This window comes from Euprymna scolopes, chromosome 15 (genome assembly GCF_053919585.1).
Source record: "Euprymna scolopes isolate OS-2025 chromosome 15, ASM5391958v1, whole genome shotgun sequence".
NCBI classification, from domain to species: Eukaryota; Metazoa; Mollusca; class Cephalopoda; order Sepiida; family Sepiolidae; genus Euprymna; species Euprymna scolopes.
In genome coordinates, this window is record NC_136496.1 from 71,612,343 (window position 1) to 71,638,798 (window position 26,456).

General features: G+C 35.6%; 1 protein-coding gene across 1 annotated transcript in view; it reads right to left on the minus strand.

Moving 5' to 3' along the window:
* The window catches only part of LOC145293896 (cilia-and flagella-associated protein 96-like), a 64,644-nt gene that overhangs the window by 28,709 nt on the left and 9,479 nt on the right, over positions 1 to 26,456 (minus strand). The window contains exons 2-3 of the mRNA XM_080140671.1: positions 18,076 to 18,283; positions 2,589 to 2,726 (exon numbers count right to left, since the gene is read on the minus strand). Coding sequence (XP_079996797.1) covers positions 2,589 to 2,726; positions 18,076 to 18,283 — 346 coding nt within the window. The remainder of the gene's footprint in view (positions 1 to 2,588; positions 2,727 to 18,075; positions 18,284 to 26,456) is intronic.

Below are 26,456 nucleotides of genomic sequence, written 5' to 3' on the forward strand. Positions count from 1 at the left end.
CTCTCAGATTGTGTTCATCTGGAAGATGGCTTTCAAGTCTCCCAGTGGATCATATTGAGCCGTTTTCAGTAACTTCAGGGATCAAAAATATCCATACATTTGGAAAGCAGCCAAATACTCATTTCAACATATTCTGCACTTGAGATTGAATCCTATATGAATCAACAAATAGAAAGTAAATTTGAAAAAAGTTCAAACAAACAAGGTAAATGACGAACATGTCAGAGGAAAAAATTCCTCCGGTTCATCTATTTTCAAGTAATGTGCATCATGAGTTTAGATTGTGCGATCAGATGCTTTACATAATGTACACAACTTTGATCCAGCTCAATTTGATGTTACGTATATTAGATATGGATTTGATGGCTCCATTAAACCATGGTGAATATCTTTGATTTGCTTGTTGCTATTGCATTTTCTACTAAGGTGTTCTAGATAATTACAAATGCCCTTATTATTAGTCTGTAACCCTTCCTCAGAAAATAACTCCAAATTCTCCCATCATTCGTTTTGATCAATTGAGCACTGTGCTGTATGGTTTCATGTAAAGTTTGGTTTATGTTAACCCAAGGAAAATTTTTTTGAAATGTTAATCATAGTTTGCTTGTATTTCTCTGTATTTATTTTCCAGGTACAGGAAACTATTCCTAAGATAATGTTTATGCAGTTTTAACATGTTATCCTTGTGTTTTTTGTTAGATAGTTTGCAAACTATGAGGTGCCTTCAATAAGTTTCCAGGCATTTTTTGTACAAACATTAAAAATTGTTGTAGACTCTTGAAACTTCAGTATGTTATTGCTATACATCCTATGAGATGACTGACCAATTTTTATGATTTCAGGTCCAAATGACCAGCTACAGCAGGAATTGGAATACACTCTTCTAAAGCCTGATTGTCACAGCTAATGAATTTCAAAAATGCAACCTGGACGTGAGGACACTTTAGAAGAACGATATGCAAAAACATTGTTTTCAACTTGGAAAAAAATGCTGCAGAAACGTATGGAATGCTTTAGACTGCTTTTGGACCATCTTGTATGAATTGAGCATCAGTTTTTCAGTGGCATAAGAGATTCAAGGAAGGCAGGGAGTTTGTGAGGCTGGTTGAGAGGTGTGGGAGAAGTAAGGAAGTTAGAAAACCAGGGTTGATTGGTCAAATAAAAAATTTCATAGATAAGGACAGTTATGTGTCTATAGAGATAATAAGTGCACAGTTTGATGTCAATGTGGGAACTGTACACACAATTATCTGCCAGAAGCTGAAGATTGCGGAAGATTTGCGCGCATGCACCAGTTTACAACTCCATCCTTGTCACAGACTAGTTGACCAAGATGGGCATCAGACAGAATTTACATAATCTAAAACACAGACCAGTTTTTTTTTTTAATGATTTCTCTTGTATCATCTTTTGCTCACTCTCTCTTTTGTCCAGACCATTCTCCCTGTGATTTTTGATTATTCCCTAAACTCAAGGAAAACCTTAGAGGATGCCGTTACAAGACAATTGAGTAGATGAAAGAGGTTGTAACGAGGGTCATTGGCATATTCACACAGGAGGATTTCCATGGAGTTTCCCAGAAGTTGTTTGAACATTACAACAAGTGCATTGCATCCGGAGGATATTACTTTAAAGGGGACTAGAGTTTCATGTGTGTACTATCAATAAAAGTGCCCATACAAAAAAAATTTGGAAACTTATTTAAGGCACCTCATAAGTCATCAGTGTAGGGTATCAATTCATCAGAGTAGAATCTATAGCCTTGTTTTCCATCTGTTGATGTATCATCTCCCCCTCCCTTGCAGAATTTACATAATCTAAACACAGACCAGTTTTTTTTTTAAATAATTTCTCTTGTATCATCTTTTGCTTTAAAAAATGGTTACAATAATGAGCTCTTTCAACCCATGTTTTAAAATCAATATAACACTAGTACAGCATCTTTAAAAAATATGATGATGTACCATTTATGTATGAATGTGTGATGGTTATGCAATGTTGGTTAAAACTCATTTCAGTTCTCATTTAGCAGCTGTTTCTCATGAACATATATGTTCACCTATCAATCTTAAACCAAACCTGAAATATCCCAATTTTAGTGTTTTGGGACTGTGATGTTCAAATATGGAAATTCGGCCTCAAAAATGAAGAAACTTCCAGTTTTTAATTCCAGTGAATTTGCCTTGACCATAGCTTTCAAATAAGCCTTCACTGATCTCATAATCTTTACCCAAACCTGAAATATTTTAGTGTTTTGAGATCGTAATGTCCAAATATGCAAATTCGGTCCCATCCCTCCAAAAATGAATAAACTTTTATTTTATTTTTTTTATTCCAGTGTATTCGCCTCGACTTTAGCTTTCAAATGAGCCTTTACATCATGTTATACTATTATTTTCCGAGGATTTATGCCCAAATTACAAAAAAATAGCATTCTGGCCCAGTGTGTGGTGTATAACTTATTTCCTACTATTCTTTCGAGTATATATTCCCAGGACTTGCTTCTGCATTCGATATTCAGTTTTTTTACAGATGGTCTAGTAAAGTGAGATGTTATATGAGAAATGAAATGGTTCCAAAATACTCACCCATAACCTGTGCCTTTTTTTCCTGGATTGGTCAACACATTTTTTCCTTGAGGTTTGTATAGACCTTTACTTATCTCGACATTACACATCGAAGGAATAATGCCACCAAATGTGCCATAGAAAGAGCCAGCACCACAGCTACAAAATAAATAAATAAATAATGATAATAAATTTAATTATAAGAGTAAAAAAGAATGAAATAACATTTCTTCCAGACTATGGCTGAGAGAATGAGAACAATCTACTCTTGTTCAGTTCCAAATTTTATACACATTCTTACATGCTACCCCTATGTGGATTCTCAAGTTTGACCAGACACATTTGAAGAAGGTCGGAGGTTACATCAGCTGAAACGTGAAAATACCATCTAAAAATGAAAACAGTAGTCCGAAGAATCTAAATAAAACATTCTCAAGTTCAATTATTACATTTCTAAATTTATGAGATGAGCATTGATTATTCATATTATTTGGATTCTTCGAACTACTGTTCTCATCTTGAGTGTTATTTTCATGTTTTCGACAATGTAATCTCCAATCTTCTTCAGGTGTGATGTTTCTGAATTTTTGAGATGAGGATTGGTTATTCGTATTATTTAGATTCATCAGACTACTGTTCTTATCTTGAGCATGCTACCCCCATGAAGTAAATAAAGGGTTCCGCTCGAAATTCTGTCCAAATTCCCAAGTTTGAAAGATACACTTGAAGAAGGTTGGAGGTTACATTGATCAAAACGTTGTGAAAATCACATTCAAGATGAGAACAGTAGTCCAATTAATTCAAATGATACAAATTCTTCAGGTGTATCTTGTCGAACTAAGGAAACTTTGTCGAACTCTGGAATCTGCACGGAATTTCATAACGGATAAAGTACTTGGTAAAATTCAATTGTAAGTGACACTCTTCTGGGTGTTGAAGGTTTAATCTTCAGTGGGAGTGATACTAAGAATACAATTGAGAATTAATTAAGACTTCTACCAAGCTATGCCTGATGGAATAAGAGCATGCTTCCTCCATAGATTCCAAAGTTTGGCCAATTACACCTGAAGTAGGTGGAAGGTTACATCGACCGAAATGTTGTGCAAATGACACTCAAGATGAGAACAGCAGTCAGAATAATCCAAACAATACAAGATTCTCAAGTTCAATTAATAGGTTCCAAAGTTCAAAAAGATACACTGAAGGTAGGTCAGGCATTACGTTGGCTGAAACGTTGTGAAAAAAAACAACCAATATAACGATACTGGTGCTCAGTAAAAATGGCACAGGTAAAAATGCCACCAGAAAAAAATAATATGGTTAAAATCGGACAAGTGAATATAAATAGTAAAAAAAAAAGCACAAAGCAAGAACAATTCAGTAGCAGAAAATTAGTATTGTTCAGGACGGACAAGCTGGAGATAGTGGTGGTGGTGATCGTGGTGGTGGTGGTGGTAGCACGGACAAACGGTTCCCGGAGCTGTATTAAACGATAGGAGATGTGTAACTCTGAGTTGTTCCTATGTAAAGAAAAAAACTAATTGCTATGCTAAATTTCGTTGCTCTACTGGTATGAGAAGTGGGTCAGGGGTATTACTTATTGAACAATCCCCGTATCTAATTAGAATGTGAGTGATCATTTTATGTTAAATTTCTATGCAAAACTATCAATCAATACACTTTATATATATTTGAATTATTGAATAAACTGTTTAGATTTACCCAAGAAAACTAATCTAATCCGAATGTTAGTTATCGGCATTATTTTTGTATGACAAAATTAAACATGATTAATTGCTGCTGCTGCTGCTGCTGCTGATGATGATGATGATGATTATTCGTTTTTCAAGCAACTTCAACTCAGACGATCTTTACTCTTCTTCTTCTTCATCATCATCATCAGCAGCAGCAGCAGAGTTAACCATACATTAATCATGATTAATTTAGTCATCCAGATATAGTAAAAACCTGTTCATTTTAGAGAATTTAAACAATTTTTTAAAACATTTAAGCAAATTCAAAAAAAAAAAAACCTGAGTAAAATATATATTGTAAAATATAAATAAAATAGGACAAATTAAGCAAAGTAAGAAAAAGAAAAGATAGGAAAGTTAATGTGTAAAACAACTCAAATTCTTGGAGGATGCTCCAACAAGAAATAGATTCAATCTCAATCCCCATATATAATAAAATGACTGCAAAAATTCCCCTCTGGAATAAAATATTGTAGGTTTGCAACAACAGATGCCACATACAAATTCTAGGCTATTAGCCACTATCTTATGTAGCTTTTGGACATCATTTTAGACACATTCAGTTGTGATAAGAAAATGCTACATGGTATCCTACAAGCAACACCATCACAATCACAACATTTTTAGAGGAGGGAGTCCCTATTTTTCTCTCTAAATATTCAGTCCTACCACTGCTACCAGTTGTCACTAGCATGAATTCTACATGTTCCACAGATTCTGTGATTACACCGACCGTAACTGGCTAATACATACATACACCTAACATAATCTTTCCAATTTCCAATTCAAAAATAATAAAGGCTCCCTCACCAAAGTTCGTCCATTCTGAATGGTTGAAAAATTCTCATATTCCAGAATAGAGTTCTTTGCTTTATAAACGAACGCTTACTAACATTAAAATATAGCTTCACTAAGAGACATATTAGTATGTCTGGCGTAAAGTTCATTTAATGCATAGGTCATTTCAGACATGTAAAATTGAAAATTAGAGCAGAGAGAAAATCATTTAACAAACATTAAATAACCCGTTTATTTGCTTTCTCTTACAAAGTTCAAACCATGCTATCCACTATAAGAATCTCCTTCATTATCGTTGACGTCGATGACAATGATGATGATGTTGATGACGACAACGATGTATTCATCAAAACAATAACAAAAAATTACACAGCCCTTGCTATCAACTTTTTTTTACCATTAAACACGTATATATTTATATATTGAAGAGTTTAGCTCCCAAATATTTGCATCTTTTATATTAAGATTTCTCCTAAAAAAAAAAACAAAAAAAGAAAAAAAAAATATGGAAGTGTATTTGTTAATTATTTTATCTTTTCCATGCAATTTGACAACATTTCTAGGTTTCCTGGGATTATATTATTGAATATCAAATCTACAATTGTCATGGACAAAACATTATGCTTTCCGAGCGACCAGCCAAACAATGCACATGCGCGCATTGTTTGGCTTATGGCAAGACTATTTGTCAGTGACAATTACACATGTGTTATTCGTTTACAGATTACTCCCAAAACTATAAGTCATCAAATTAGGGTGACTGTGAAAGACGGTGATAAACAGCCAATTTAACTTCATTGGAACCTTGAACATTACCTTTATAAATGCTATATAGAGAATATGGCGATATTGAAGATGTCTATTCTGGACTAAATTGAAGAGGTTAGCTCCCAAATATTGCGTTTTTTTATTATTATGCCGAAAAACAAAAAAACAAAACAAGGAAGTTTATTGAACAAAATGATATAAACTTATTTTTTTGCCAACAATTTTATCCACACGTGTTTCTTTTAATCAAATTCCGTAATTTTTTTTCAGAACAAATTATAATAAAAAGGACATGTTTCTTTGGAAACTAAACTGTTCAATACATAAGTATATATAAAATGCATCAGTACTTTGGCACGGTACATTCATTTTGGTCACGGGCGCCAGTGCCCGCTATTTTACTGGGCCGACAGAGGCTCCCACTAACAACTGTAGTTTAATCATTCTTTTTTTTATAGGTGGGGTCGGGAGCATACTTCCACTGAGCAACGCCAGTACACATGTCTTGCTAGTCCAAAATAAAATACAATGAAACGAAAGTTAATAGCCAGTAGAATCATTAATATTGCATGTAGAATAATCAAGAAAATAGTTTTCAAAGTTTACATAGTCTGGATCTCACCTTCAAACTGAAACTTTTAAATAAAATAAAATGACAGTTAAATCAAAAATTACTATTAAACCAGGTGTTAACTGAAACGAAACCAATTCGCCTGCTTTCTCCCTTGAGGCTTGCATTCATGAATATCCGTGGACTTAGAACTAATTTAGATGATGTTGAATCATTTCTCCTAAGAAACTCCCCGGATATCTTGGCACTAAGTGAAACTAACCTACACTCCTCCATCCCCTCTAACCACTCGGGCATGCTGATCACGCTGTGATAATGATATAAATCAACCTAAATCCTCAACCCAAAGCTGAAGAGCCATTGCTCAAAACGACAAGGTACTATAAGCTGACTGGGAAACCATCAGGGATATCATCATCAGAGATGCCCCATGGGAAAATATCTTTTCTCTTCCTGCAGAAAAGTGTGCAAATGAGACCACCAAATGGTTCAAAACGGCAATTGAAGCACATGTTCCCGCATGGAAGTTCTATAGCAAACCTCACTCTCCCCAATGGTTTACTTACTTTGTGCAAAGGCAGCATGCATACCGCAGATTTATCCGGCATAAGTCCAGTACAAACAGACAAAGGTTTATAGAAACTAGAAATAATTGCAAGAAAGAAATAGCGATAGCTAAGAAAGAATACACCAAAATCACCAGAAAACGCATTGAAGCACAGAAGTTAGGAACCCGAGAGTTTTGGAAAATCTACAATGGTGTAGTAAATAATAGGCAATCAACAATTCCCCCACTATCCAACAATGATGAGGTCGTTTGCATGGCAACTGAGAAGGCTGACATGCTTGCCAATCGATTTTCTTTAAACTCTACATTGAACCCAGCAAACCACTCCTTCCTTGATTTTCCTTTGTGGACAGAAACATTAGATTATCTGAAAATGACCCCTTCTCATGTACATAATATCATAAAAAACCTAGACATCTCAAAAACATGTGGATCTGATCTCATCCTAGCTGTACTATTAAAAATATACTCCGCTGAGGTTGCTCCAGTTCTCTCCAAACTTTACAGCAAATGCCTTAACGAATCTTGCTTTCTTGACTGCTGAAAAACTACTTTTGTGGTACCAGTTTACAAGAATTCTGGTGAAAGAACTGACTTATTAAATTATCGTCCTATTAGCCTCCTCCCTCTTTTCGCCAAAATATTTGAGTCCATAATTGATCAAACTCTAGTCCACCAACTTACAGTTGCTAAACTTCTGTCCGCTAAACAATATGGATTTAGGCAAGCCCGTTCTACAGCAGATATCCTAACAGTAATCTCTGAACATATATACCATGCACTGGATAAGGCAGGGAAGTGGGAGGGAAGTAACCCTAGATATAGGCTTTTGACAGGGTATGGCACGATGGTTTTCACATGAAAATCAGATTCTATGGTATTACTGTATAAACACTTAACACAATTAAATCTTTCTTAAATAAGAAAAGAATCTAGGTTGTCCTCGATTGTCATACATTCAAACAATATGATATAAATGCAGGTGTACCTCAGGGGTCAATCCTTAGACCTTTATTATTCCTGATATTCATAAATGACCTCCCTGGTAAAATTGTCTCTGAGATCAACCTATTTTTTTGATAACACCACGTTCGATAACAGGCACGGGGAGAAAACGAATGAACACATATCCAAAGCAATGGTGAAAATCTCAGAGGAAGACCTCCAATCCGTCGTGAAATGGGGACTAAAATGGATGGTAATGTTCAATGCTGCCAAGACTAAGCTCGTTTCCTTTGATAATTACAGTAAACCTTCTCAACCATCAATAGTTATAGCTTATGATACATTAGCTGAAAATACTTCATTCAAACTCCTCGGCTCAGCATTCACAGGGCACATGAGTTGGAACAGATACATCAAGGGCATTGCCAAGGCTACTGCAAGGAAGTCAGGCTCTCTCTACCATGCTAGAAAGCTACTTACACCTGAAAGTATCCTATATCTCTACAAGGCCACCATTCGCCCATGTATGGAGTATTATTGTCACATCTGGGCTGGTACATCTGCTACTAGTCTTTCACTTCTGGATATAGTTTAAAAGAGAGTTGCCAAGCTGATAGGTCCTGAACTGTCACCTAAGCTTCAACCTCTGTCCCATCGATGAAATGTTGCATTTCTCTGTTTATTTTAATAAGCAGATAATTTTTTTAATGGTGGATGCTCTACAAGCTCTTGTACTCCTTCGATGTAAATACTTCTGACAAATCCAACAGGCAGCAAAGTCCCACCTCTACATAGTAAGTAGAGATCCCTAAATGTCAGAAAACCTTCTACTCTAATAGTTTCTTCCTCAGAACTGCTAGATTTTGGAATTCCTTTCCGGTTTCCTGCTTACTGAACTGTAATGACATGCAGAAGTTAAAGTGTTAAGTAAACAGACATCTTGCTGCTCAACTCCCTATATAGTATCCCTGCAATTGTGTCCCAGATAACAGCCCCCTACATCAAAGTGGCACTGTGCCTTGTTTGGAATTCCTTTCCGGTTTCCTGCTTACTGAACTGTAATGACATGCAGAAGTTAAAGTGTTAAGTAAACAGACATCTTGCTGCTCAACTCCCTATATAGTATCCCTGCAATTGTGTCCCAGATAATAGCCCCCTACATCAAAGTGGCACTGTGCCTTGTTTGGGGTGAAAATGAAAAAACAAAAGAAAGGGTTGTAATTGAATTCATTGTTTATTTATGCATTTTTATATTTTGTTACTCATTGCAATTTATGGGCAACAAAAAAGAAAGATAGATTTCCAAGAAGAGCAGAAACCCAAGTCACTTCCTGTAACTCCTTCCCTTTTTACATTATGTTTTCTCTTCAACTGAACGTAGGTCATGTTCTCAACTCTGTACACCTGACCTGTCATCTGGTTCAGCTATGAAGTGATCTGCTCATGCAGTTCATCCACATATTCTGTCATGTGACCAACACACATATAAGTTAAAAAAAAAAAACAGAGAGTGAGAACAGCTGGTTACCGTTCGTCAGTTGTGGATAAAAAAAAAAACAACAAAATGAAGAAGACAAAAAGAAAGAAATACTGGGTGACAATTTTTTGCAGCGAACAATTTTGTGTTATTATATCTGGAATTATTTCCATTGTCAGCACCAGCTGGAGATTTTTATCCTGTGCCCCCAAAATCAATAGAGATTAGACCATTCCTGTAATGATCTGGCCCCTCTTGATTTTGTGGTGGGAGTTAAGTTTTGTGCAGTTCTAGGAGGTCGACCCTCCCAGGCATTACCTTCTCTCTTTGAGGCACCCTCATAAGATAATGCCAACAGGACTGCCTAGGCACTTTTTGCAGGTCAAAGTGCCTCTTCTTTGGGATGCTGACTTCTCAATCCCATTTTCCCACCCTGGTGTCTAAGTTCTTGCAGTGGGAGAGAACAAAATACCCCCCCCCCCATTGTTAGCAAGAAGTGAATTTGAAGTATAAGCACCAAATTCAAACTGCCCAGCCTGTGTGATTGATGACCTGTCATTATCATTATAATCACCCATCTACTTGGAGTATAAGCATCAGATTGCAACCTGTTCTAAGGATTACAAACTAATATCCTAATGGACGATTCTGACTGAAGGTTGTATATATCTTGATTAGACTCTTTTTCTATTTCACATATGGATTCTTACATGGAAAGAAACTCATGCTTTCCAAACTATTGAACTCTATTGTGGATTACTTTCTGAACGACCCACCGGTATACTGTAAGTTGAAAAACCTCTCATAAACTGGCTTGTTTATCTCTATGGTGGATGATGTGATACAAGGGTCAGAAAGTAGGATTACCCTAGAGTAGGGGTCTCCAAAGTTATCGAAAGGGAGGGAGGGAGGTGCATATTACTGTTTTTTAGATCTACGTGGGCCAAAATAAAATAAAAATGACCTTGACATGTTTTATACCGTTTTGTTCATTAGTTTTTCTTTTTATTGAAACCGGTTATCGAAAACCCCGTTTTTTAAAATCATTTTGTGAATAAAAAGAAAAACCACACTATTCTCACAAGTTTCATTTTTAAAAATTCTCCCTGAATATTTTTACGCTTTCCATAAGAGCTCCACGGATCAGATTAAAGACTTTGGCGGGCCATATTTAACCCACAGGCCATAGTTTAGAAAACCCTGCCTTAGAAGAAGAATACTCTGGCATGCAAAAAATGCCTGGGCAGCCCCGACAGCACTTCAGGCGATTAGCTATAAACTAATCTCTTTTCAAAGAAAAAAGGTAAAGCCTGAAAGGGTGGACCTCCTAGAACTGCACAGGTCCAAAACCATACCCCAGTCAACAGAGAACAAGCCATCTCAACAATGGCATAGAGCTTGGTGGGTTTGGTGCCAAGGAGAAAAAAAACTATAAATTTATATTTAAAAAGTGTTCTTTGTTCGTCTTGGAGTTCTTCTTTCTAAATTAGATTTCATCTTTCCTTTTATATATTTTTCTCTTGTATTTTTATGTAAATAAATAATTGTATTTCAATTTCTAGTTCGGTCATCTTGCACTGGCTATCATTTTTTTATTTGCTGCTTTTCTTTAATACCTAGTGTTCCCCTCCCATTTCTAGTGTTCTTTTATTATTTGTATTGAAGCTCTGGCATCTTGAGCCACAAATTTCTCTCTTTTTTTAAATTATCGTTGTGTAAAGCTTCCAACGAAGACGGAGCGTAACAATATAAAGAAAGTGATTTTATTATTTATACATGTTTTCTGTTCATTGATGTAGTTTGTTTTTTGCCCATTGACTGTCATAATCCACAATAGATTTGTGTGACGAAACACTAATCGGCTTAAAGGATTAACAGTTTCCAATATCAACACTGCAACACAAATAAAGTTTGTTTCACATCCTTAACAGAGTTATAAGTATTCAAATTATTAATTATGCTTTTTTATCAATACAAAATTCTTTTTTCTTTTCTTTTTTTTTAACGTTAAATAAGAGTATTACGAAACTTGAATAAATACATAACTTAACAGCCGCACAAAGTTGCGAACCCCTCAAAATATAATTCTTTATTTCCCCTCTTTTTTCTGTGAGTATATCTAACGTGGTGGAAAAGGGTGAAAAAAAAAAAAAAAAGGAAGCACTTAAAAGCAAACAAAAAAAAATTGATAAAAAAGAAAAAACAAACAAACAAACAAAGAGAATTGAAAGAAAGACAAAAACGTGTGAATTCAAACTCTACGTCATTTAAAAATATTTTTGTTCGTTTTCAGGGATTTCCAACCGATGTCCACACGAACACCTGGGGTTTCATAGAAGCTTTAATGCAGCCTCCGAAAGAAAAAAGTATTCTAGAGATACATGGAAAGTATTAAGGGGATCCATATAAAAATTTGTTGAACATTAATAATAGCATGTATAACAATTATATCGTAAATATATTATAACTAGCGGGGGTGCCCGTCGTTGCCCGGATGTTTGGAGGTGTGTGTTGAGCAAAAAAAAAAGTGGTAGTAGGCAGGCAGGCTCGAACCTGTACCACGAAGGAGGAAAAGAACGTGAAAAAAGGAGGATAGTGAATTCAATGAGTTGGTAATTAACTTTTGCCCAGGTGGAGGATATTGGCTCAAAGATGAAATAAATTTTTTTTTAAAAAAGATAGAGAGAGAAAGGTGGGATTAAACTCGAAAACATAGGGTCATTAGTTCTACCACACTGACCATCATGCCATAGCGGATAGTGAAATCAATGAGTTGGTAAATTAACTTAAAAATAATAGAAGTAGGTGCAGAAATGAAACTTGCTTTTAAACCTGACCGAGAGCCAGTTCAGTTTCTCGCTTTCTGTCGTGGTATTTGCTTCCCCACGAAAGCAAATTAGACACAAGGGGCACTCTGGCAGTATCCAATTAAATAGTAATTGTCTCAGTATGAAGGGTTTCCCCTACATTGACCAAGGACCAATTACAGAACAGATACTACCCAACCGGAAGGCCGGGAGTTGTCATTCGTTCGATTAGTTTTGCTTTATTTATACGTAAAAGACAAACAAACACTCGAAACGAGGGAATTTTTTAAAACTTGATCAAAAACAACTAGCGACGATGTCCGTTTGTGAATCTGAGATATTAGGATCTAGAAAGTATAAGAAAACTTCTCCCGGAATATAAATGACACGAGAATCCCCAGTCAAAAAGCCTTTCGTGGAAAAAGACAAACATTTGAGCCCATTTTTCCTTTGTTATATTAGATATATTATAAAAATATTATAATATATCATAAACATATTATAACTAGCAGGAAGACTAGACGTTGCCCGGGACTGAATGATGATCAACAAATGTTTCACACTCCCATATTTTTATTGTTATCAAAATCAGTGAAATCACCCATTTTTCAATCAACTTGAATGCCTGCTCTGGTTGGGGACCCATCATAGTGCACTGGAAAAAAGCTTCACACGTCTCCCCACAGTGAGTAGTCCACAATACAATGTAGTTTACATTTCACTGTAGAGAACCTACTGTTGATTTTATAAAATTATTTTTTATATATAATGGCTTGAATTAAAGTTTAAAATGTAAAAGTCAAGTATCATGCTTCAATTGTGTTCTAAAGAGAAACATTCATTTTGAACACGCCCCTGTCATATCAAAGAATCTACAGTTGATTTTATATGTCTGGCCTTACTGCTTGTGCAGTGATAATGGCCTGAATTTAAGTTTAAAATGAAAAAGTCAAGTATCATGGTACATTTAAAGCTTTAAACAGAAACATTGATTTCAAATACGCCATGTCATATCAAAGAACCTACTGTTGATCTTATATGTTGGGCCTTTCGGCTTGTGTGATAATAAAACTTCTTAAATGCACTTGTGATGTTAAGCTATGTAAGGTGTTAATTTTGGTCAAAATCGCCTGTTCCTTCTTTCATTGAATTATTTTGATTATCGATAATCAATACTTATCAGAGACATTCCAATATAAAACCTATTTAAGAATGCTGCCAGACATATAAAGTACCTTAGTGTAAAAGTTTATAAAAATCGGCCCAGCCAATTTCGAGTCTATAGAGTATGAACTCACACACACACACGGTTCCTTTATATATATATATATATATATATATATATATATATATATATATATATATATATATATATGAACAAATGATTAATAAAATATGTTAAAAGACATCTTGAAAAACAGTTAAAAACATATTTAATTTTATATATATATATATATATATATATATATATATATATATATATATATATATATTACATTTTCACCCAAAACAAGGCACATTGCCACTTTGGTGTAGGGGGCTACTATCAGGGTCAGCAACTACTGGGGCACTATATAGGGATTTGGGCAGCAAGATGTTGGTTCACGTTGCATTTGAACTTCTGCATGTCAGTACAATTAGGGAAGCAGGATCCTGGAATGGAATTCCAAAGTCTAGCGGTTCTGGGGAAGAAACTACTGGAGTAGAAAGATCTTTTACATCTAGGGATCTCTACTGTGTGGGGGTGGGATTTAGCTGCCTGTCGGGTTTGTCGAGGGTGTCTGCATCGTGGGGGCACAAGTGTCTGCAGTTCGTTAGAGCATTCACCATTAATATACTTGTAGAACAAGCAGAGGGATGCAACGTTTCGTCGATTGGACAGAGGCTGAAGTTTAGATGCCAGTTCAGGGCCTATCAGATTGGCGACTCTTTTTTGAACCTTGTCTAGGAGTAAGAGACTAATAGCAGACGCACCAGCCCAGATGTGACAACAATACTCCATACATGGGCGAATGGTGGCCTTATAGAGATACAGGATACTTTCAGATGTCAGTAGTTTTCTATCATGGTAGAGAGAGCCTACCTTTTTCGCAGCGGCCCTGGCAATGTTTTCAATATAATTGTTCCAGCTCATGTTTCCTGTGAACATTAGGCCAAGCAGTTTGAAAGATGTACTCTCAGACAGGGAGTCACTGGCCATTGCTATTGGTGGCAGAGAAGGTTTCTTGTAATTATTGAAGGAAACCAGTTTAGTCTTGGCAGCATTGAATGTGACCATCCATTTATGTCCCCATTCCACTACAGATTGGAGGTCATCTTCTAGTGTTTTTGCCATTTCTTTAGATATGTGTTCATTTGTTTTCCTGTCATGCTTGTTATAGAGTGTAGTGTCATCAGCATATATACCCGTCTCAGAGGCAGTTTTGTCGGGGAGGTCATTAATAAATATCAGGAAGAATAGAGGTCCAAGAATAGACCCCTGAGGCACTCCCGCATTTATATCACACTGTTTAGATGTTCGACCGTCGAGGACAACCTGGATTTTTCTCTTATCTAAGAAGGATTTAATTATGCTAAGTATTCTACCAGTGATACCGTATGATTTAATTTTCCTGAGAAGACCCTTGTGCCATACCCTGTCAAAAGCCTTAGATATATCTAGAGCTACCGCTGTATATATATAAAAGAGAAAAGAGAAAAGAAATTAAAAATTTAAGTTGAAATTTACAAGTTCTACTCTCTATTATTTGTGATTGAGCTTTTTTATTTGGTTGGGATTAAAATATCTATATATAAATACTTTGTATTTATATTAGATCAAAGTTTACCATTGCTTATATCAGGCAAACATTGCTTCTCCTTTGATTTCGCTATATATATATATATATATATATATATATATATATATATATATATATATATATATATATATATATATATATATATATATAGATCATAAACACTACATATTTTTTCCTTCAGCCAAATGAGTATCACTCCCTTTATTTAAAAGAGATTCAGGCGCTCCTCACTTTTAACTGGGTTAAATAAACAAAATTTAACCTTACTCAAACATGGAAAAACTAAGACATTTTGTCATTAGCATTGTTCCTGTTAATTATTGGCAACTTAGATTTATTTTAAAACTAGCATGTTCACCAAAATAGAAGAGTTAAAAAATGTGTGCAACATTTTTCCTCTAAAATTTCTCTCCCCCTACTTCTCTTTATCTCTCTATATCTTTCTCTCATACCACTTTCCTTCTCCTCTCTCCACTCCTCTTTCTCATTTCCCTCCATTGTTTTAATGCATTAAAAAATAACAATAAAAATGTAAGAAATTCACTGAAGCCTTCAGCTTTTCAGTTATTGTTCCTGCGTAATGCCAAGTTTCCTGTCTCTTCTTTTGCTTCTCCTCCTCAACACCATAATGAAACAATTTTTGTTTTTAATATATTAAAAATAATAAGTATAACGTAAGAAATTCAGCTATCTTTTAGTATTTAAGTTATTGCTCCAAAGCAATGCTAGGTTTCTTGTCTTATCCTTTTCCCCTCTCTCACAATAGTCTAAAGAGAAATAATGTTGATGAGGACAATAGTCCACTAAGGATGCCATTCTGTGTTGGTATTCACCTTTTCACCACCACCGGCACCCCACTACCTCGCATGTTCTTAATTAACTGATGTCGCTGCTTGCATCTAAAAATCTCACAGAAAAATGTATTTAGAAAATGAGGCTCTACTCTAAGTGTACATTTATTTTTTAGTGCCACTTGGAACATTAAGTGCTACTATTTGGGATCATGTCTAACTAACATAACTAACTGGGCACTGTGGGGAGTTGAGCATCAGGATGTCTGTTAATGTTACATCTAAACTTCTTCAGGTTAGTACAATCAGGGAAGCATAAAACAGGAAGGGAATTCCAAAGTTAAGGTAAGAAATGAGGCTTTCTGGCATCTAGTGACATCTTCAGTGAAGGGGTAGATTTTTGCTACTTGTTACATTAGGTAGGGGTATTTACGCTGAGAGGGGAACATAAGTGCTATAAGTTAATCAGAATCAGATTACAGTACTTGTAAGACAGGGACAGGGATATGACATTGCAGTGATGGAACAGTATTGAAGCTTGGACAACACTGCGGGACCTAGATCTTTTTTGGACACTGTCTATGAGTGAGAGACTAGTGGCAGATGTACTAGTCCAGATGTGGCAACAATACTCCATGCATGAGTGAAATGTGGCTTTGTAGAGGTATAGAATACTCTCTGGTGTGAGTGATTTTTTTGCACAATAGAGGGAGGCCAACTTCTTTGCAGCAGCCTTGGCAATGTCCCCAATGTATTTGTTCTAATTCATGTTGCCTGTGAATGTGAGGCCAAGGAGTTTGAAAGATGGGCTTTGAGGTAGAGTATTATTTGTCATGGCAATCATTGGTTGAGAAGGCTTTTATAGTAGTTAAAAGAAAGAAGCTTGACTCTAATCCATAAGTTATTTTGCTTATAGATCAATCCCAACATTGTGAGAGCGGAGTCGGAGGTTTTGGGCAGAGTCAGAGTCAGAGGAAAAAACTAATAAGAATGCTAGGAGTGATATTTTTAATATCCAAAGAATCAACAGTCTGCCTATTGAAAGATTTTAAAATCAAGGGTTGGACTCAGATATTTTGGAATTCTAGGACTCAGAGTCAGTTTGGGAGTTAGAATTAAAAAAAAAAAATCTTTTGCAGTCTACACGATGGTAAGAAAAGTACAAAGTGGACCTTGTTTTTGTTTTTTTTTTTTGTTTTTTTTGCAGCTTCTTGCCTCCCTTATTTAGTTTTTACATTCCAAGAGCGATGATTTTGACAAATGGGGAAGAATTACTGTTTTCTGGGTTAGAATCTATCCATTTCACACTTACTGTTAACTAGTTTTTAAACTTGAAGTAGCATATTTTAGCTCCTTACATCAAGTGGCTTCTTTTTTTTTTTTTTTATTCGTTTACCTCTTACAAAGCATATCACCACTTGGACGTAAGGGGCTACTATTTGGGGCCATGTCTAGGAAAGATTAACAAGATATTTATTTATGTTACATTTAAACTTCTGCATATCGGTACAGCCAGGGAAGCAAGCAGCAGGAAGGGAATTCTAAAGGCTAGCTATTTGAGGGAAGAAACTATTAAAATAGAAAGCTTTCTGGCATTTAGGGACAACAACAGTGAAGGGGTGAGATCTTATTGCTAAATGGGTTTTTCGGGGATATGTACGTCGAGGGGATACAAGTGAAATAAGTTCCTCAGAACACATTCCATTAAAATATTTGTAAAACAGGCACAGTGATGCAACATTGCGGCGATGAGACAGGGGCTGGAGTTTAGTTGATAAAGTGGGACCGATTAGATTGACAACTCTTTTTTGGACTTTATCTATCTCTCTATATCTTTCTCTCATACCACTTTCCTTCTCCTCTCTCCACTCCTCTTTCTCATTTCCCTCCATTGTTTTAATGCATTAAAAAATGATTTAAGTATGTGTTTTGGGAGATCATTGATGTAGATCAGGAAGAGAGCTGGGCCCACGATGGACCTCTGGGGGACTCCAGCATTAATACTGTGGGCCTCTGATTTCTGCTCATCAACCACTACTCTTATGAACCTATCAGAGATGCACCAGCCCAGATGTGGCAACAATACTTCATGCATGGGCGAATGGTGGCCTTGTAAAGGTACAGGATACTCTCAGGCATGAGTAGTCTTCTAGCTTGATAGAGGGAACCCACCTTCTTTGCAGCATACTTTGTCTGAAGCAATTTCTGATGAACAAATATTTACTAACCTTTCTTTGAATCCATTGCTTGGATAAAAATTTTTGCTTAAATTCTTTTTTAATTGCTTCAGTTCAAATTGCCTCCTCAACTTAAAGTGATCCGTGTAGGCTTCTCCATCCAAAATACGTGAATATGTATCCTCGAAGTAACCATCATAATTGGAACTTTTGACTTTAGATGTGGGGACATTGAATCCTTTTCCTTTCCGCAAAGAAACTAGAATTGAAGAAAAAGAAGAAGAAAAAGACAAAATGTTAAAACTTTTAAACATGCAAAATGTCCTTCTGTCTTTATAAAGATTTTTTTTTAGTTGTTTTAGTTTTTTAATGTTAATTTCAAATCAAAAGTCAACCGAATAACCTTGGATTTTTCAGACTACTGTTCTCATCTTGAGTGTCATTTTCATAACGTTTCAGTCGATGTAAAATCCGACCTTCTTCAGGTGTATCTTATCAAACTCAGGAATCTTTCTGTCAAACTTGGAAATCTGCACAGAATTTTGAACGGAACACTCTATTTACTTCACAGGGGTAGCATGCTTTCATTCCATCAGCCATGACTGGATAGAGGTCTTAAGTAATTTGTAATTGTATTTTTTGGTTGTCCACACTGAATATTGAACCTTGGCAAAAAAAAAAAAATATTCGGCTGACTTATTATCTAATACATGCACCAAGAATAATGCTCAGGGCCGGTATCCTTGAGCCAGACTGGCAAAGGTGCCAAGAATAAATTAAAATAAAATAAAAGATGTGGCTGACCTTCAAAATAGGATACATATAAATATGCATGTGGGTACCAGATGAATTTTAAGGGTCAAGTGATCACATTTGAGACATCAGTGTGAAATAAAAAAGAAGGGGACAAAAATGAAATCTTTTCTCTACTGCTGCTAGACAGACTAGACAACATGGTTTAACCTTAGCTTGAGTACAAACCAACAAGGATAAACTTAAAGAGGCAATAAAACGATATGAGTTCAAATACTATTTCACTCTAAACAGTGAGTCAAGTTTTGATGATCATACTTAATAAATAAATGCCAAAAAGAAGTTTCTGAATTTTTGGGATGAGGATTGATTCTTCGTATTATTTAGATTCTTCAGATTACTATTACAAGTATTTTAATGAAATGTGCTCTGATGAACTCATTGCACTGTGCCCCTCGATGTACATATCCCCGAAAAAAACCCGCTTAGCAACAAAATCACACCCCTTCACTGTTGAGGTCCCTAAATGTCAGAAAGTTTTCTACTCAAATAGCTTCTTTCCTAGAATAGCTAGACTTTGGAATTCTCTTCCTGCTGCCTGTTTTCCAAATTGTACTGATATGCAGAAGTTCAAATGCAATATAAACCAACATCTTAATCTTTTGTAGGCATGGTCCCAATTAGTAGCCCCTTACATCTAAGTGGCAATATGCCTTGTTTGGAGTGAAGCCGAGTAAAAAAAAAAAGAAAAAATTATTGTTCTCATCTTGAATGTTAGTATTTTCATAATGTTTTGGTCAATGTAACCTCTGCAGGCGTATCTTGTCAAACTTGGGAATATTTCTGTCAAACTCAGAAAATCTGCACAGAACTTTGAACAAAATTCTTTATTTAATCCACAATGGTAACATGCTTTCGTTCCATCAGCCATCACTGCGTAGAAATCATAAGTAATTCTCAACTGTATTATGGATGTCACCCGCACTGACAATTTAACCTTCATTCTGCAGAAGAGAAATCTTTACAACTGAATTTTACCAAGTTCTCTATCCATTGCGCCACAGATCCTTGCAGCAGAAAGATCCCTGAGTCCAACAGAAAAGTTCCAGAGTTCGACAAGATACACCTAAAGAAGGTCGGAAAACGTTGTAAAAATAACACTCAAGACGAGAACAGTAGTCCAAAAAATGCAAATAATATGGATTAACAAAAGGCATTTTTATCATCAAATCAGTCGTTCACACTTAATTAATTCAACCATTTGAAAAAAACAAAGATCCCAATATTGCAACTAGTGATATTAGATGACTTGATTTTGTAATCCTTTTTTTTATTGCTTATATTAACCCAAACAAGATATACTGCAACTGAAGTGCAAGGGGCTACTATGATAAGAGTCACATGTTTTAGGTGAGTGCAGCCTTAGTGGGGAGCTGGGTAGTAAGATGCTTGTTGACATTATATTTAAATTTCTGTGTGTTTGTACAGTTAGGGAAACAGGAAACGGAGAGGAAATTCGAAAGGAAAGCAATCCAAGGTAAAGAAAGAAAAAAACATTATCAGAATAGAAGTGATGCCATCTGCGCATGGAGTATTGTTGCTGCATCTTGGTTAGTGCACCCAACACTCGCCTCTCTCTCCTGGACAGGATACAAAAAAGAATTTATGATACTAGTGAATATTTTGAACCGTATTTGCATAAATGTTTGGTAGGACTGGATCAGAAACTTACACAAACTGTTGGAATATGCCGAGCGCTAGTCAAGTTTATCAGCCAATCAGAATGCAACAACAAATGCGATGAACCTTTAAGAAGCCGAGCAGGCGGCTTTTGATAAGTTGGAAGAAAAGGAAAAAAAAACTTTTTTAGTTATTAATTTTAAATCATAGAGCAGCACACAGTAATTAATCTAACTATGCTGGACAAGTTAGCACAGACGCTGGATTAAGTAGTAGAGTTCTATCATTAGGACAAACTGATAGCATCTGAAATGAGGTGCAGAACAATTTGAAGAAGAAAATGTGGGGTGGCTCGGAACCTACTGTTACCGATTGAAGGAACTTACCACACTCACCCGATTTTTTTTATAATCACACAAAAAAAATATTTCTACTTATTTACAGAAAAACATAAAACAAAATTAAGTTGTTGTTATATTTTATTTTATTGCTTTTCCAATTTTTTCTTTTAATCATGATTCGTATCGGGCGAATGTTGTTATTTTCTGTTTCCTAGCATTTTTGAGATTTGTTTGGCAATGTTCAGCATATTCAGGTGGTTTACATCAGGTGTAGGGCAAACCCGGGTAGACATTTATCGTAATCGGGTTTGTAATATGCATTAATACCAGAATCTTAAAAGGTTCCGCGCTCTCTGACAATCTCCAGTCTCTTCTTCTTTGCTTCAGAGTTACACCCTTTTCACCCAATTACTTTTATTTAATTATTTGTGAACTATTATCCTCATCTTCTTGTCGTTGTTTTCACAACGTCGTAAAAACAACAACGAGAAGATGAGGATAATAGTCCACAAATAATTAAATAAAATAATTATACAAATTACTCATCTCAAAAAAGAATTCCAAATTAATTCAATAATATAACAATTGGTACGGACCCGACAAAATAGAACTAAATATAAAAATGTGGATTTATACGACCAAAATATCCAACCTTGATTGTCCTTCAGGGCCCGTGGCAGTAGATAGAGGTGTGGAATATCTATGATTCCAGGTGAAAGTAGCAGTTTCAATCCCATCAAAGTCAGTCAGAGGATCAATTGGCCAAATTGTGGTAAGACAACAACAATTATGGAAGGCAGTAATTGCTGTGGATGCAGTTGAAAGATTCGACATTCCTATCTTGTCACGGTTAACCACCTGATGAAGGCCAGAGGAATAATTGGCCGAAACGTCACGAAACCAACAACTAGAAGATGAGGATAATAGTCCGCAAATAAATAAATAAAAGTAATTATACAAATTACTCATCTCAAAAAGAATTCCAAATTAATTCAATAACAAATTCTTTACCCTGTTTTAGAAATAATTCCACAGAATATGCTTCAATGAACTCACTGTATTTGTACTCCTCCCCTTCATCGTAAATACTCTTGACTCACCTGACAAACAGCTCATCTCACCGCTTCATTGTAGAGTTCCCTGCCTGAAAAGTATCTTCTTTGATCGCTTTTTACCTGGGACCTTTGCTAGAATTGATGTCAGAAGCATGAAAGCTAATATCAACTGTTTGGATCGAACCACATGGAGAGAAGGAATGAAATACTGCTTGATGTTGCCCTCCTGGAGTTCAGAACACACGCAGCATCTTAGATACCAAAACTGGATGAAGAAAGTCTTTTTGCCAAGTGAGAAATGATTAATTCATGGATTGGCATAAATTCAAGCCGAGATCAAAAACCTAAAGTCCAGTCACACGCAGTCATCTCGTAACGGGATCGTTAAATGTTTGAAAGATTAAAATGGTCTCATGCGAAAGATGAGAGATTAATTTATCTCAAATCATTTCGTCTTTTTTTTATGCACCCTTGCATTTCTATGAAAGGTTTGGTCTGTCGGCAGGTTGGTTGGTCTGTTGATTTGTCACATTATATTTTGTCTGTCGGTCAAAACGTTCACGTACATGGACATGTGCATGCTATTATCTCGCACACATTATATATTAGATAATTTGAAAAGAGGAAAAATTAAACAATAAACAGATCTGATTATCTCTCTTCCTTTCTCTCTCTTTCTCTCTCTCTTTCTTCCCTCTTTCTCCCCCCTCCCTCTCTCTCTCTCCCTATATATATATATATATATATATATATATATATATATATATATATAAAAATGGTTGAGAGATTCCAACGCGAGAAAGATGTATATTTAAATGAGAAAGGTTACCAACAATTGCTATTTATTTTTTAACATTATTTTTTATTCTGTGTTTTGATTTTTCATTCAAAAAGGTATCATATTTAAGATCACTATAATAATGTTTTTAAATCATTGAAATAGTTTTTCCTTTTGTAGTGTGTGGAACGAGTTTTGAGGAGGTTAGGATGTGTTTTAAGTTTTGGGATTGGCGTTTGCTTTTTATTATTTTTGTTGTTTTGAGTATGTTGTTTAGTTTATTGTTTTAACTGAGAAGGATAAGGTTTTTCGTTATCTGTGTGAATAGTTCTGGGTTGTTTGTGTTGTGTGTGGAGACGTATGTTAGAATTTGTTCTTTGTTGTGTTTTTTGGGGTTTCTTAGTTGGTCTACTGGGATTTTTTCTTCCAGTTCAATACCTTTACGTATTAGTGGTGGTGGATATCCTCTTTTCCGCAGGCTTATTTGCAGTTCATTTAGTCGAGTCGAACGGAGGTATTTGTCTGTGACTATCATGCAGACTCTACATGCCAAGGAGTAGAGTATGGATTTTAGACAGTTTTTGGGATGGTGGCTTTTGAAGTGGAAGTATTGTTGAGTGTCTGTGGGCTTGTGGTAGATGTCTGTAGTTATGTTGTTTTTAATCATTACTAGGATGTCTAGAAAAGGTAGTTCTGTAGTGCTCTGTTCTAGGGTGAAGTTTATTTTGGGGTGTAGGTTTTGTAGTATAGTGTGGAGTTTTTTGATGTGGTTTTCCAGAGGATCAAACAGTCGTCCAGGCATCTTTTCCAAGATTTTATGAAGAGTATTTTGATATTGTATCTGTATTTCTGCTTTATCTTTTCATAAAGGATCTCTTCCAGGAAGGGGAGTGTAAGGGTGGCATATGTTGGTGCCATTTTAGTACCCATTGCTGTGCCTAGTGTTTGGATGTAATTGTCATTATTAATTTCGAAGGAGTTATTGTTTAGGATTATGTCAATGCTGTCAATCACGAATTGTTTGGTGAATCTGGTGTGTAAAGTTTGTGCATGTTTGTCAATCCAGTATGAGGTAGCCTCCTTCTCCAAGTTGTGTGGGATATTGCTGTATAGGCTGCTGACATTGAATGTGGCTAGTATTGTCCCATCGTCTACTGTTTGTGGTAGGGAGCTAAGGAAGTGTATGTCATCTCTTATGTAACTTCTACCTATGTTAGTTTATATATAAATATATGTGTACATACATATATGCACATATATATATACATATATATATATACATACATATATGCACATATATATATATACATACATATATATACATACATATATGTGTGATCGTTTATGTATATTCATGTTTCATACTTGATACTATGACCACAAAAGTACATTCAACAATAAAAAAACACCGTATGAAAACAACACTAGCGAATAAATACTGGGAGCTCAAAGAAAGCGGACATTCGACTACCGGCGAATGGAAAATAATAAGACAAGCTGCCATGTGTAGGGACCTAGACGACCCATGTAGATTATGTCTTCATGAAAAATTTGATATCCTGTACTTTAAAGAACCCCAACATCTATTAAACTGTAGAAGAGAAATAGCAAACAACTGTGCTCACAAGATAAAATTTACTCTAGGATAGTGATACAAAATAGCTTTAAAACTAACAAAAACAAATGAAAATAATCAAATAAATAAATTAAATAAACATGAATATACATAAACGATCACACATATATGTATGTATATATATATATATGCATATATGTATGTACACATATATATATATATATATTTATATATTACTAACATAAAAAAAAACACTAACCTAGTTTTAAAACAGATCAAGAAACTAAATAGAGCACACACAAAGGAACAGGTCAACCAGAGGTCAAATAGGCCTTTGTCTGATAAATGCATGCTCATTGGCTGATAGAAAGGGCGCAGTTGATAGTAGAAAGCTGATTGGCTAACTAAAATCTCAATAGAAGATGAGCATATAAAAACGACAAACAATCACAGAATTTGCACATAAGCCTGAAGAGTCCTAGAGTGGATGAAACGCGGAATATTCAGTGTAGCTTAATCGTCATATATATTTTATAAATTACTATGTAAATATATATATATATATATATATATATATATATATATATATATATATAAGCAGGAAGATCCAACAGAAATTGAATAAGGATATAAGGGAATTAGGGAAACAAGACTGGTTGTAGATACAAGCTGATTAAGGAGTCGAGAAAGCACCTCTCCTCTCCCATATGTTGGGTCAAAACTCATGTGAAAGAAAGCATGCAACCTCAAAGGGTAGAACACACTTATCCTCCATGCTAGATACAAGCAGCCTTCACCCAGTGGTGAGTTATGAACATTTGTATTGCTCTGTTATGTCTTGTCTGTATTGCATTTGTAAATGTGTTAATGAATGTCTATATTTGTATTTGGTTTCTGTCTTGTTAGTCATTATACATAATTTATGCTTGTTAAGTAATTTCCGTTTTAGGTTAAGTAATTTAATTATGTGACGGCACTACAAGGACCGACTAATGTTTCACACTTCCAATGCATCAAAATCTGTGAAATAGCGCATTCTTCAATCAAATCTATTGATTGCCCTGCTCTAATCGGTAACCCGCTGCGGTGCACGAAGAGAAATCTCATATGCTTCCCTCCAGTGATTTAGTCCACCATACAGAATTTACTGTTGATTTTGCAGTTTAATATTTTTATATAATTGCTTAAATTAAGGTTTATAACGCAAAAGCCAAGTATCATAGTTCGATTGTGCTCTAAACAGAAGCATTCATTTTGAATGTACCCCTGTCTTATCAAAGAACCTACTGTGGATTTTATATGCTGGACCCTTCTGCTTGTGCGGTGCTAAAATTTCTCAAATGTACTTGTGATGTTAGGCTGTATAAGGATGTTAATGTTGGTCAAAATCGAACACACACATACAGATAACATGACAAATAATTGCATATATGAGATTTCATGCAAATGTGGAAAACTATACAAAGGTTTGACTGGTCGCCCCCTAAAAATAAGGCTAGAAGAAAAGCCATGAAGCCATGACATGGGGGAGGTCAAGATGTTGGGACTAGCTGATCACATATGGAAAGAAAAAAGAACACGCTTCCCTTTATGCAACGAGGTCAAAATAATCGACATGAATTAGAACAAATACATTGAGGATATTGGTAAGACTGCTGCAAAGAAGGCGGGCTCCCTCTACTGTGACAGAAAATTACTCACACCTGAGACTATCCTACCTCTCTAAAAAGCCACTATTCGCCTATGCATGGAGCATTGTTGCTACACTTGTGCTGGAATATATGTCACTAGTCTCTCCTTCTTGAGCAGAATCCAAAAAAGTATTTCCAATCTAATAGGTTTTGCACTATCTACCAAGCCCCAACCTCTGTCCCATCCCTGCAATGTTGCATTCCTGTGCCTGTTTTACAAATACCTCAATGGAATGTGCTTTGACAACTTATTTAACCCCTAAAAATATATACACCCAACTAACCCATCTAGCAGCAAAATCTTACCCCTTCACTGTTGAGGTCCCTAGATGCTGGAAAGTCTTCTACTCTAATAGCTTCTTTCCCAGGACTGCTCCAGAATTCCATCTCTGTTACCTACTTTCCTGACTGTACTAACATGCAGAGGTTTAAACTTAATATGAACAGACATCTCGCTGCTCAACTCCACCACATAGTCGTCAGTAGATATAGTCTTAAATAGTAGCCCCTTACGTCCAAGTATCAATATGCCTTGTTGGAGGTGAAAAAGAGTAAAAA